The sequence below is a fragment of the Erythrolamprus reginae genome, chromosome 2, assembly GCF_031021105.1.
Source record: "Erythrolamprus reginae isolate rEryReg1 chromosome 2, rEryReg1.hap1, whole genome shotgun sequence".
In the NCBI taxonomy this organism is placed as follows: Eukaryota; Metazoa; Chordata; class Lepidosauria; order Squamata; family Dipsadidae; genus Erythrolamprus; species Erythrolamprus reginae.
In genome coordinates this window covers 285,375,114-285,387,829 of record NC_091951.1, presented here as the reverse complement: position 1 = coordinate 285,387,829, position 12,716 = coordinate 285,375,114, and the positions used below count along the sequence as shown (strand labels likewise).

The following is a 12,716-nucleotide window of genomic DNA, read 5'->3' as shown; positions in this document are numbered from 1 at the left end:
GGGATTCCCTGTTCGGGTTCGGTTTGGTTCAAGTTCGTCCGAATTTTGCGTAAAGTTCGTCCGAACTTGCTGAACCCGAACACCGTTGGGTTCGCCCATCACTATCAGCATGTAATCATGGGTTTGTTAATTGTACTGCAACCTGATTGGCTGTATCCTATATGGCAGTGTTTTTCAACCAGTGTGCCATGGCACACTAGTGTGCCGCGAGACATGGTCAGGTGTGCCGCGAAGCTCAGAGAGAAAGAAAGAAAGAGACAGAGAAAGCAAGAGAGAAAGAAAGCAAGAGAGAAAACAAGAGAAAGAAAGAGAGCAAGAGAGAGAGAAAGAGAGAGAGAGAGAAAGAGAGAGAAACAAAAGAAAGAGAGAGAGAAAGACATAGAGGGAGGTAGGGAGGGAGAGAGAAAGAAAGCAAAAAAGAGAAAGGAAGGAAGAGAAAGAAAGGGATGGAGAGAGAGAGAAAGAAAGAGGAAGGAAGGGAGAGAAAGAGGGAGGGAGAAAGAAATAGAGTGAAGGGGAGGAAGAGAGAGAGAGAGAGAGAGAGAGAATTTTTTTGTCCAAACTTTTTTTAGCCCCCCCCCCCACCGCTCAATGTGCCCCAGGGTTTTGTAAATGTAAAAAATGTGCCGCGGCTCAAAAAAGGTTGAAAATCACTGCTATATGGTTTGTTACAGAGTGGTTTGTTACAGAGAGTGGTTTGTAATTTAGTGGTTAGTGCTTAGTGGCTGCAGTGGTGGATATTATAAGAGTCATATGAAAGTATTGAATGATAGTTTATTTAGAGAAACAGTTTGATAAAAGAGAAGTAAAATATATTTGTACAATAAAGCCTGCTGCTGTGTTTCATTGAAGATTTCAATTAGGTATAGTGGTTAACTGTGGCTACTTGGTGGGTTAACTTCTGTGTGCGCAAAACTCTCACTCTGCCCAATAGGTTATGGGCCGAGTAGTTCTGCCCAACAGAGGCCATTTCTTCCATTTGAACTCACCAATAATTGAGATCATTTCTCCATCCCTTCAAGTACTTCCTGCAGGTGTAAAGTGGGTAATGACCAGGGATACTTAATTGCATACTTATTATTATGCCATTTTCAAGCTGTGAATTTGCTTTGTATGTTGTTAGATTGTTTTAGATATTTATGGTTTTTTGGTTTTTTTAGTTAGAAAAGATAAATGTCAGTGTTTTAAAGAAATGAATATGTCCCCCGTTTCCATATCTTGATTTTAAAACCATACAATAAAGAAAAAGGTATTCAAATTGGAACTAAAGAAGAGAATAATTTAGCTTTTTATTATGCCTAAAACTTCAACTAGGGATCAGTGTTACAAATTTTACACAGCATTATGATGTGACTTTGGCTGTTTAAAGAGAAAGGATTGGATGTTTGTCAGTAGAGAAAACAGTTGGGTAGGACTATGTAAACCATGACCAGAGGATGAGACAAGAACAGTGTCATAAGGACAGGATGTAGCTCTTTGCACTGTTTTGCGAAGCATCTAATAATGAAAGGCTGTCTGTATATTAAGAGCCATTATTATTATTATTATTTATTAGATTTGTATGACGCCCTTCTTCAAAGACTTGGGGCGGCCATACTGGAATAATTAAAAAAGAAAATTAAAAAATAGAGCAGGGAGGCAAAGGGAGACATTGGCTTTCATTGCCAAATTCCAAGTTCACATCTGACTGTCTCTTGAAGATCTTACAGATAGAGCAGGGCTGAAATCCAGCAGGTTCTGGATAACTGGTACCGGAAATTTTGAGTAGTTCTGAGAACTGTCAAACACCACCTCTGACTGGCTCCAGAGTGGGGTAGAAATGGAGATTTTGCAATAGCCTTCCCCCAGAAGTGGGAAAGGAATGGGGATTTTGCTGTATCCTTCCCCAAGAGTGGAGTGGGAATGGGGATTTTGCTGTATCCTTCCCCAAGAGTGGAGTGGGAATGGAGATATTGCAGTATCCTTACCCCAGAAGTGGGAAAAGAATGGGGATTTTGCTGTATCCTTCCCCAACAGTGGAGTGGGAATGGAGATATTGCAGTATCCTCCCCCCAGAAGTGGGAAAGGAATGGGGATTTTGCTGTATCCTTCCCCAAGAGTGGAGTGGGAATGGAGATTTTGCAGTATCCTCCCCCCAGAAGTGGGAAAGGAATGGGGATTTTGCTGTATCCTTCCCCAAGAGTGGAGTGGGAATGGAGATTTTGCAGTATACTTCCCCCAGAAGTGGGAAAGGAATGGGGATTTTGCTGTATCCTTCCCCAAGAGTGGAGTGGGAATGGAGATTTTGCAGTATCCTCCCCCCAGAAGTGGGAAAGGAATGGGGATTTTGCTGTATCCTTCCCCAAGAGTGGAGTGGGAATGGAGATTTTGCAGTATCCTCCCCCCAGAAGTGGGAAAGGAATGGGGATTTTGCTGTATCCTTCCCCAAGAGTGGAGTGGGAATGGAGATTTTGCAGTATCCTCCCCCCAGAACTGGGAAAGGAATGGGGATTTTGTTGTATCCTTCCCCAAGAGTGGAGTGGGAATGGAGATTTTGCAGTATCCTCCCCCCAGAAGTGGGAAAGGAATGGGGATTTTGCTGTATCCTTCCCCAAGAGTGGAGTGGGAATGGAGATTTTGCAGTATCCTCCCCCCAGAACTGGGAAAGGAATGGGGATTTTGCTGTATCCTTCCCCAAGAGTGGAGTGGGAATGGAGATTTTGCAGTATACTTCCCCCAGAAGTGGGAAAGGAATGGGGATTTTGCTGTATTCTTCCCCAAGAGTGGAATGGGAATGGAGATTTTGCAGAATCCTTCCCCTGCCACATCCACCAAGCCACTCCACGCCCACCAAGCTACGCCCACAGAACTGGTAGTTTTAAAAAAAAGGGATTTCTCCACTGAGATGGAATTGTCATTTGAATGTACTCTAAATGGAGGCATTAGAGATACAGTGTTCCCTCAATTTCCGCGGGGAATGCGTTCCGAGACCGCCCGCAAAAGTCGAATTTCCGCGAAGTAGAGATGCGGAAGTAAATACACCATTTTTGGCTATGGACAGTATTACAAGCCTTCCCTTAACACTTTAAACCCTTAAATTACCATTTCCAATTCCCTTAACCATTTACTCACCATTATTACTGGTTGAATAAGACACTTAGTGATCCTGATATTTATAAACATAATTATTTAATAACAATATTTATTTTTTTTGTTATTTATTTACAAAAATTATTAGTTTGGCGATGAGATATGACATCATCGGGTGGGAAAAACCGTGGTATAGGAAAAAACCCGTGAAGTATTTTTTAATTAATATTTTTTGTAAAACCGTGGTATAGGCTATTTGCGAAGTTCGAACTCGCGAAGATCCAGGGAACACTGTACATGACATTTGTCACTGATACCCTTGTATTTCTAGTTTGGGCTTCTGATTTTATATACTCAAGAACACAGCTGGAGAGAAAAAAAGAGAAAAATAGCATTCTGTGTATCTCACACATTATGTTTTCTTAACCCTACAGATTATAGCAAACCATCATATGCAATCTATTTCTTTTGCATCTGGAGTAGATGTGGTAAGTCTCTTCTTGCTATTGATGCAAGAGGTCATTGTGCCAAATTTATTACTTATCTTTCTTGGGGGGAAAATGCTCATTGTTACACCTTGTGGCTCAGCGGTAAGGGGGAAAGACAAATAATATTTCAGTTTATTTGATCGTGCTTGTGATTTCAGTGGGGTTTACAATATGGATGATGTTTAGTCAAGATTTCATCATTCGTAAGAGCTTCATTTAACAGACTTTGAAAACTATAGCCAACTTTTTGAAAATAGCATCTTAAGCTTTCAGTTGATTTTCTAACCTAAAGATTTCCTCTGTTGTTTACGAAATTATCCATGCAAGACTTTGAGAATCCTTGCTTGATCACTGTATCTATTCTAAAACCTAATATGATTGATATTTCTAACAGTTTTGTCCCTGTGAGATCCAGGCATAAGTGAGATCCAGGCAGATGAAAATTGAACTGACCTCTGAATTAGCACAAAAGGAAACTTTCATAATCATGATAGTAGATGCTTCACTTTTTTATTCTCTATCCTCTTCCAACAGGATACAACAGACTATGTTGCATATATAGCTAAGGATCCTGTTAATCACAGAGGTAAAGAATGTCTTATCTTTAGTCTCATATTCCTTTTGAAAACATATTATCCAGATTCTCTTCAATTAGAGAGGATTATCTACAATTATTCTATTTCTCTTCAATTATTCTATTTCTAATGGCTTCCTGCAGGTATTTGGCTAGCAAGGGGCTTGTATTTATTTGTTCAGATATTTGTTTCCTTTAAAACACATCCTCTTCTTTTAATGACCCCATAATCCCTTGCAGGGTGGAGTCTGAGCAACTGAATAGAGCTAGCATTTTACTGGATGCTCTTCCTATCACCAATGTGGAGTTTTACTTGCCTTCAAAATGATGAGGGCCAAATTAATAAAATAATCAAAGAGCTGAGACTGATTCTCCATTGCATCTGGAAGGAGAGTCCAATATGGGTTATTCTCAATCCTATTGGTCGAGACTGAGTTTAGAATTAACATATTATTAGGCACCGCCCCTTGCCTGCCCCCAGTGAGCTCAGTTTTAAAACTCAGTCTAAGTACCAAGACTGCGCTCCGCGCCCGCCATTTTGAGCGGCTGAGGGGAACTCCTCCCCCCCCTCCTCTTCCCTCATTGCTTCAGCGACCTAATTTAGGCGCGAAGAACGGTTAGAACGGCTGGCAGGCGCAGGCGCACTGGGCAGCAGCTTCGGGGGGCCATTTTGAGGAGTTTTTATCAGTCGGAGGTGATTGCTTAATTAATACAGCTCTGTGCCGTTAATTGCTTTAACACTGATTTCTGCTCAAATACTGTGAGTACTATGGATTCCTGTGGCAATGCAGATCCAGCCCCTGCTTTGGGATCTGCAGTTTCTGCCCCGGTGGCCAAGCCCAAGGATAAGGGGAAGATAAAGGCTAAATCATCCCAGTCCTCTTCCTCAGCCATCAAAGAGGCCGAGAGGCGAATTCAGGCCCTTGAACAGAAGTTGGAGGCAGCCCTCCACAGTGTTCCACTGCCCAGGCCTGGACCACCCATGGGCCTTGATGTGGCTGCTGGCTCACAAACCCCAAGAGAGAGGGTTGAGAGAGACTGGTCTCCTGATCACCCAGCTCTGACTCAGCTTCAAACTCCCAGAAGCAGGCCGGGATCAGCCACCCAGGAGAGACCAGTATGGGGTTTTTCACCTCAGGCCAAAACGGTTCCAGCAGCTACCTTCACCCCTACAGCTGCGGGGCTCAGGGACAACCCTGACACATGGCAGGATATGCCACCGGCCTTTCAGGAATTACTGACCAATGTCTATACTAAGGGCATAGCAGTGGGAGCACAGCAAGGGCCTCAACAGCCAAGACAAGCCACAACCCGGGATCTCTGGTCTGCACCGCCCCTTTCAGGTTTGGGATCTGTACTTGAGGAGCCTGTGTTAATGGAGGACAGTGATAAAGACTATGATATGTCAGAGGATGAGGCACCTCCAGAACAACCGCAGGTGGCGGGACTGTTCAAACAGTCCTCGTTCAGGACTCTTTTATATAAGGCAAGACAGACTATGGAGTTGAAGGATCCGGCCCAACCATCTCAGGCCGTGCCATCTAGATCCTCTACTCTATTAAAGGAGCCTAAGCCTGAAACAGACCATGTCCCGGCATCAGAGATTTTCGTGCAAAGTATCAAGAGACCGTGGCAATATCCAGCAGCGGCCCAGGGACCATCAGTGATAGAGAGGAAGTTCTACACGTTTGACGACGAAGTAGAGGCTCTCTTACAGTTTCCTCCCATAGATTCACCAGTGGTGACACTGGTTTCCAACGCTCTGGTTCCTGCTGAGATGGGAGACAATTTGAAGCCAGAGGACAAGAAGGCTGAGGTGCTCCTCAGGAAGACCCACATGATGGCCGGATGGGGGTTTCGCGCAGCAGCGGCTGCTTCCTTTTTTAATAGAGCCTCCATCGTCTGGATCGAGGACATGCTGTCTCGCCTGGGGCCAGAGGAAGGACGGATGCGCCAGGACCTTAGTAAGTTGTTGGCTGCGGCTGAATTTTCTGCCGATGCCACCTTACATGCTGCCAAATTTGCTGGGAGAGGGATGTCCGCTACCCTCGCATCACGCCGAATGCTATGGCTGCGCAGTTGGCAAGCAGACACCAAATCTAAATGGCGCCTGGCATCATCGCCCTTTCAGGGGTCTCAGCTGTTTGGCGACATATTAGAAAAGGTCCTCATAGAGGACAAGGACAAACGGAAGATTCTTCCAAGGTCCAGGAGGGGTCAGGATCGTCGTCAGACTCCATACAACCGACGTCAGTCCTTTCGTTGGGACACCTCTCGGTCAAACCAGCAATTTAGATCCTTTCCCCAGAGCAACTTCGGCCAGAATGCCTACAGGAATGACCGTACCCCCTTCCAAGACAGGGCCAGAGGCTATCAGTCAAACAGACGGCCGTTTCGAGGTTCCAACCAGCGTGGATTTAAACGAACCAAATGACTTTGCTTTGACACAGCCAGTAGGAGGGAAATTACACCTTTTCAGCGCCTCCTGGCTGGCCACCTCTTCAGACAAATGGGCTCTATCGACAGTGACACAAGGTCTACGGTTGGAATTCATTCAGCCCCCGCCCAACCGGTTTCTACACTGTCCAACACCAAAGAACCCTACCAAACGGGAGGAATTGCTTCAGGAAGTCAGCCACCTTCTTCAGATTCAAGCCATAGAGCCTGTGCCAAAACACATGGAAGGCAGGGGATTTTACTCTATGGTGTTCATAGTCCCCAAGGCATCCGGGGGCTGTCGCTTAATTCTGAATCTGAAATTATTAAATCAGTTCATTCTTTACCGCAGATTCAGGATGCACACCTTGCATACTATTCTAGCGGCAGTACGCCCTCAGGACTTTCTCACTTCCCTAGACCTGAAGGAGGCTTATTTACATGTGCCGATATTTCCACCACATCGCAGGTATCTAAGATTTTGTGTGGAAGGGAAGCATTATCAGTACCGGGCCATGCCATTCGGCCTATCATCGGCTCCTCGTACTTTCACAAAATTGCTCGATGTGCTCACAGCTCATCTCCGTACACGGTCCGTCCGCCTGATGGCTTACTTGGACGATATCATCGTGTTGTCCAAGTCCCAGGCAGGAGCGCACCGAGATCTCCACCTTACGATGACATTTTTGGAAGAACACGGCTTTACCATCAACGTTCCCAAGAGCCAACTGATCCCTGCTACAAGACTTCTACATCTGGGATCAGTGATAGACACCACGACATGCACAGTGTCGCTTTCACCAGACAGACTAGACAATATCTTGGCCTTAATAGCTTCCATCCAGAGACAACCAAAGGTATCCCTAGCCCTTCTGTCCAGGGTACTGGGAACCATGGTCTCCTGTATAGGGATTGTGCCATGGGCCAGGCACCACATTCATCCACTACAAGGATTGCTACTGCCGGCCCAGAAGGCGAAACTCAGCCAGTCAAACCGGCTGATCAGGCTACCAAGGAGCGTCAAGACCTCCTTGGACTGGTGGACTTCTCCAGCGTTGTTCCAGGGTTGTTCCTTCCAGGCTCCCGATCATCTAGTCATGACTACAGATGCAAGTTTGTCGGGTTGGGGCGCACACATCGGTTCCCAGGTAGCTCAGGGACTCTGGACCAGGGAGGACCTCCTCCCTGTGAACATCAACCTTCTAGAGCTCAGGGCTGTGTTTTTAGCGCTCCAGCATTTTGTAACCTTGGTTCGGGGTCAACACGTCTTAGTCCTAACGGACAATGTGGCCACGAAAGCTTACCTCAACCACCAGGGAGGCACGAGGTCCCCTCGCCTCATGAGGGAGACCATGGCCCTCTTCACTTGGGCCGAGTGCAACCTGGCTTCTCTATCCGCGGAGCATATAGCAGGCGTCAACAACGTCCAGGCCGATTGGCTCAGTCGAACCACCTTGGACCCCACAGAGTGGAGGCTGGACTCACAGTTGTTCCACAAGATCACACTGCGATTCGGGACACCGCTGTTGGACTTGTTCGCCACTCACAACAATACGCAGCTCCCCAGGTTCTATTCTCGTTTCCACTCCCCCATGGCAGAGAAGGTCGACGCCCTACGGTCGAGCTGGCCTCGCGGTCTGTTGTACGCTTTCCCTCCGACAAACTTGGTCCAGAGAGTGATAGACAAGATTATACTGGAGGAAGCGGAGGTGCTACTTGTTGCACCACATTGGCCACGCCGCCCGTGGTTCTCGGACTTAGTAGCACTGTCGATCTCCCCACCTTGGAGGATTCCAGACAAGATAATCTCCCTCAGTCAGGGGTCAATATTCCACCCAGACCCTCAATGGCTCCAATTAGCCGTTTGGCATTTGAGAGGAACAAACTGAGGGAGCATTGTCTGCCGGACAGTATCATTGCCACAATGCAGGCTGCCCGCCGGCCGTCAACATCCCGGATTTACCAGGCCACGTGGTCGGCCTTCTGTCAGTTCTGCACCGGGAAGGACATGCAACCAGAAAGAGCCCAGATACTGACAGTCCTTGAATTCTTGCAATCGGGCCTTGAAAAAGGACTGTCTCCTAACACCCTTAGGAGACAGGTGGCTGCATTGGCAACCGTTATCCGACTACCGGAATTCCGCTCCTTAGCAATTCATCCTTGGATACGGGACTTTCTAAAAGGAGCTTCAAACAGTCGTCCCCCGCCTCTTCATAGGTTTCCATCGTGGGACTTATCTCTGGTGTTGAAGGCCCTGACTGGGCCTCCCTTTGAGCCTCTGAGATCCGTTCAGCTCAAATTTCTTTCCATCAAGACGGCCTTTTTAGTGGCTATCACTTCAGCCAGACGTGTATCGGATTTGTCTGCATTATCCATCAGACCAGACCTTTGTATATTTTATCCGGACAGGGTAGTTCTACGTTTAGACCCGACATTTCTTCCTAAGATCAACTCGCTTTTCCATAGGAAGCAAGAACTAGTTTTGCCGGACTTTTGCTCGCAAGGGAGCCACCCTACAGAACTTAGGTGGCACAAACTAGATGTTAGGCGAGCTGTTAAAATTTACATTAGGAGGACTGAGGCCTTTAGAAGGTCCGAGTCATTGTTTGTTTCATTTGCAGAACCAAAAAAGGGTCTGGGCGTCTCTCCCAGTTCAATCAGCCGATGGATCCGGGACTGCATAGGGGAGGCGTATAAGGCTAGAGCTCAGAATCCACCTCAAGGGGTCACGGCGCACTCTACTCGCAGTGCAGCCATGTCTGCAGCTTGGAGGACTCAAGCCTCGATTGAGGACATCTGTCGGGCTGCGACGTGGAAGACTCCTTCTACATTCACTAGACATTACAGATTGGATGCCTATGCTTCAGCTGAGGCATCTTTTGGGAGAAGGGTATTACAGAGGGTGTGTTCCTCTCCAGCTGCCCTTGCTAACAATCTCCCTCCCATTTGATTGGAACTTGGGTATATCCCATATTGGACTCTCCTTCCAGATGCAATGGAGAAGAACCGTTGTACCTACCTGAACGGTCTTCTCAGTGCACTGGAAGGAGAGTCCAAACCCACCCAGCATTAGATTGTTTCAGGGAAGCTGGGTTCGGTTGTTGTTGATTGTTATATATATATATATACGGATTCTAGTTCAATAAAATTGTGTTGGATTATATTACCTTTTCGTTTTAAAACTGAGCTCACTGGGGGCAGGCAAGGGGCGGTGCCTAATAATATGTTAATTCTAAACTCAGTCTCGACCAATAGGATTGAGAATAACCCATATTGGACTCTCCTTCCAGTGCACTGAGAAGACCGTTCAGGTAGGTACAACAGTTCTTCTCCCATCCTTTCATATATTAAGCCCTATATGACTTAGGACCAAATTCCTTACAGGACCATATCCTGCCTCATGTATCCCAGTGACCAGTCAGATCCCACAGAGTTGGTCTTGTCCAGGTCCCGTCAGCCAAGCATTGCTGGCTGGCGGGGCCAAGGGGAAGGGCATTCTCGGTGGCGGCTCCAGTCCTTTGGAATCTACTCCCCCCAGAGATTCACACTGCCCCCACCATCCTGGCCTTTCAAAAGGCTTTAAAAACATGCCTTTGCCAGCAGGCCTAGGGCACTTGAGAGTTAATACTCCTCTCCGGCTGATAGTATTTTAGTGGTACTCAATGAATTATGGATGAATGGTCTTTTAACGTAGAGGCTTTTAGGATTTTGTATTTGTTGTATCTAGTACGCTGCCCTGAGTCTGCTGGAGAAATGTGGTTATACATTTTAAATGAATGAATGAATGAATGAATGAATGAATGAATGAATGAATGAATAAATGAATAAATAAATAAATAAATAAATAAATAAATAAATAATAGAAAGAGCTTATATATAGTGTTGGGCGAACCGAACTTGCAAAGTTCGGGCTCGTGCTGAACTTTGCAGTGTTCAGCATGCCGAACTGAACCCGAACTTTTTAAAAAGTTCGGGTTCGGCGTTCGCTTGAACACCGCGAAACGCCGCCGACCAGGAGAGTGGGGAATCCCATCATGGGAGGTGGGAAATCCCCCAATGGGATTCCGGAGGAATCTCCGTGATGTCAAAGCCCCACCCCCAGAATCCCATGGGGGGATTCCCCACCTTTGCTTGCAGCGGCACTGCGGCACTCTTTTCTGTAAAAATAAAAGGAAGCAAAAGGAGGTGGGGAATTCCCCACCTCCTTGTTTATTTTTACAGAAAAGGACACCACAGTGGCTTGCTGCTGTTTGGGTTCAGTTTCGGCGAACTCACCCAAAAATCACGGCAAAGTTCAGGTGAGTTCGCCGAACCCGAACTTTGTTGGGTTCGCCCAACACTACTTATATACCATTTCATCGTGCTTTACAGCCCTCTTTAAACAGTTTGCAGAGTCAGCATATTGTCCCCAACCGTCCAAGTTCTCATTCTACTGACCTCAGTAGATGGAAGACTGAGTCAACCTTTAGTCGGTGAGAATTGAACTGCTGTCAGTTGGCAGAATTAGCCTGCAATACTGCGTTCTAACCATTATGTCACCATAGACTTTGCAATGGAAGAAGAATGACTGTATTAACAGCCAGTCCAGCAGACTGCATTGCATCTGAATGTGAGATTAACTTACATTTACAGGAAATTTTCATAAGAACTTTGTTGAGGATTGTTAGATATGTGGTATTTGCCATGCTCCTGGATTGGCTTCCTGTCCCTTTAAACCTATGCCCTTCAAAAGGAAGGGCCATATTCTCAACATTTTGCAAATGAAGTAGCAGAGTTCAAAAGAGGACTTACTCAGAGAGGATTAAAACAATGCCAGTATAATGTCATTAACATTGTTTAGATGATTTTTTTCTCATATTTATAAAAGTCAGCAAATAAAACTGGAAACTGTAATACAGATTTCTCCTGGGTATATATTTGAATAATGGTCTTGTTTTCTTATCAATTTTAGCATGTCATATTCTTGAATGTTGTGATGGCCTTGCCCAGGATATAATCAGCACCATAGGGCAAGCATTTGAACTTCGTTTTAAGCAATATTTGCAGTGCCCCTCTAAGATTCCAGCACTTCAAGACAGGTGAGTACTTGAAAAAGGTCCTGTTTAGTTTAATGGGTGCAGTTTGGAAAAGGTATAGAAATCTAGGGAGTATATTGCTTTTAATTACAGCAATTTTCCCCATTATAGAGAGTGGGAGTTTCGACCATCTGCAAAAATCTTTGTCCATTTCATTGATTAGTTTATCGTAATTGTCTTTCTTGATAGTACTGCAATTTGCGGTAATCCATAGTCCTAAGTATTTAACTTTTTTGGCGGTTTTTATTTTAGTGGATTCTTCTAATTTCAATATCTGCTGTTTTGTCATATTTTTTGTTATCATTTTTGTTTTTTCTCTATTGATTTTTAGTCCAGCAATCTCTCCAAATTTATTTATTTCATTAATTAGGATAGGTGCAGATTTTAAGGGGTCTTGTACAATGAACACCATGTCATCAGCAAAAGCTTGAAGTTTATAGTGTTCATTTTTAATTTTTAATCCTTGGATTTCCTTGTTGTGTCTTATTTTATTTAGTAGAACTTCTAGTGCAAAGATAAAAATCAGGGGGGCTAAGGGACAGCCCTGCCTCACTCCTTTTTTATACTTATTGTTTCTGTCATATCATTGTTTATCAGTATTTTGGCTGTTTGTATTGAGTATATAGTTTTAATGAGTTCTGTAAATTTATTACCAAGTTGCATTGACGCTTTTTGTGTTGTAAAGAATTGCCAGTATAAACTATCAAAAGCTTTCTGTAGATCTACGAATAGGAATGCTACTGGTTTATCTATGTTTTTATCGTAGTATTCTAAAGAGTCTAAAGAGCAAATTTATATGGACAAAAAAAAAGGCCAGGATAAAACTTAAAGACCTACAAGACCATAGGTCAAGGGGTGGATTTGGGTTACCAAACATGGAACTATACTACCATGCCTCTATTGTAAACCTACTGAAAGAATGGATAATACTTAAAAATTCTAGAATATTAACACTTGAAGGCTATGACCTTCAATCCGGGTGGCACAAGTTTCTGATGACAGACATAGATAAAATACCAACATATTTCAGATCGCACTACATCCGAAAAACCTTAATTAACACCTGGCACTTCA

At 44.8% G+C, this 12,716-nt stretch overlaps 1 protein-coding gene across 1 annotated transcript in view; it reads left to right on the top strand.

The window, feature by feature from the left end:
- The window catches only part of SHC3 (SHC adaptor protein 3), a 57,276-nt gene that overhangs the window by 26,440 nt on the left and 18,120 nt on the right, over positions 1 to 12,716 (top strand). The window contains exons 5-7 of the mRNA XM_070736291.1: positions 3,504 to 3,557; positions 4,092 to 4,143; positions 11,519 to 11,645. Coding sequence (XP_070592392.1) covers positions 3,504 to 3,557; positions 4,092 to 4,143; positions 11,519 to 11,645 — 233 coding nt within the window. The remainder of the gene's footprint in view (positions 1 to 3,503; positions 3,558 to 4,091; positions 4,144 to 11,518; positions 11,646 to 12,716) is intronic.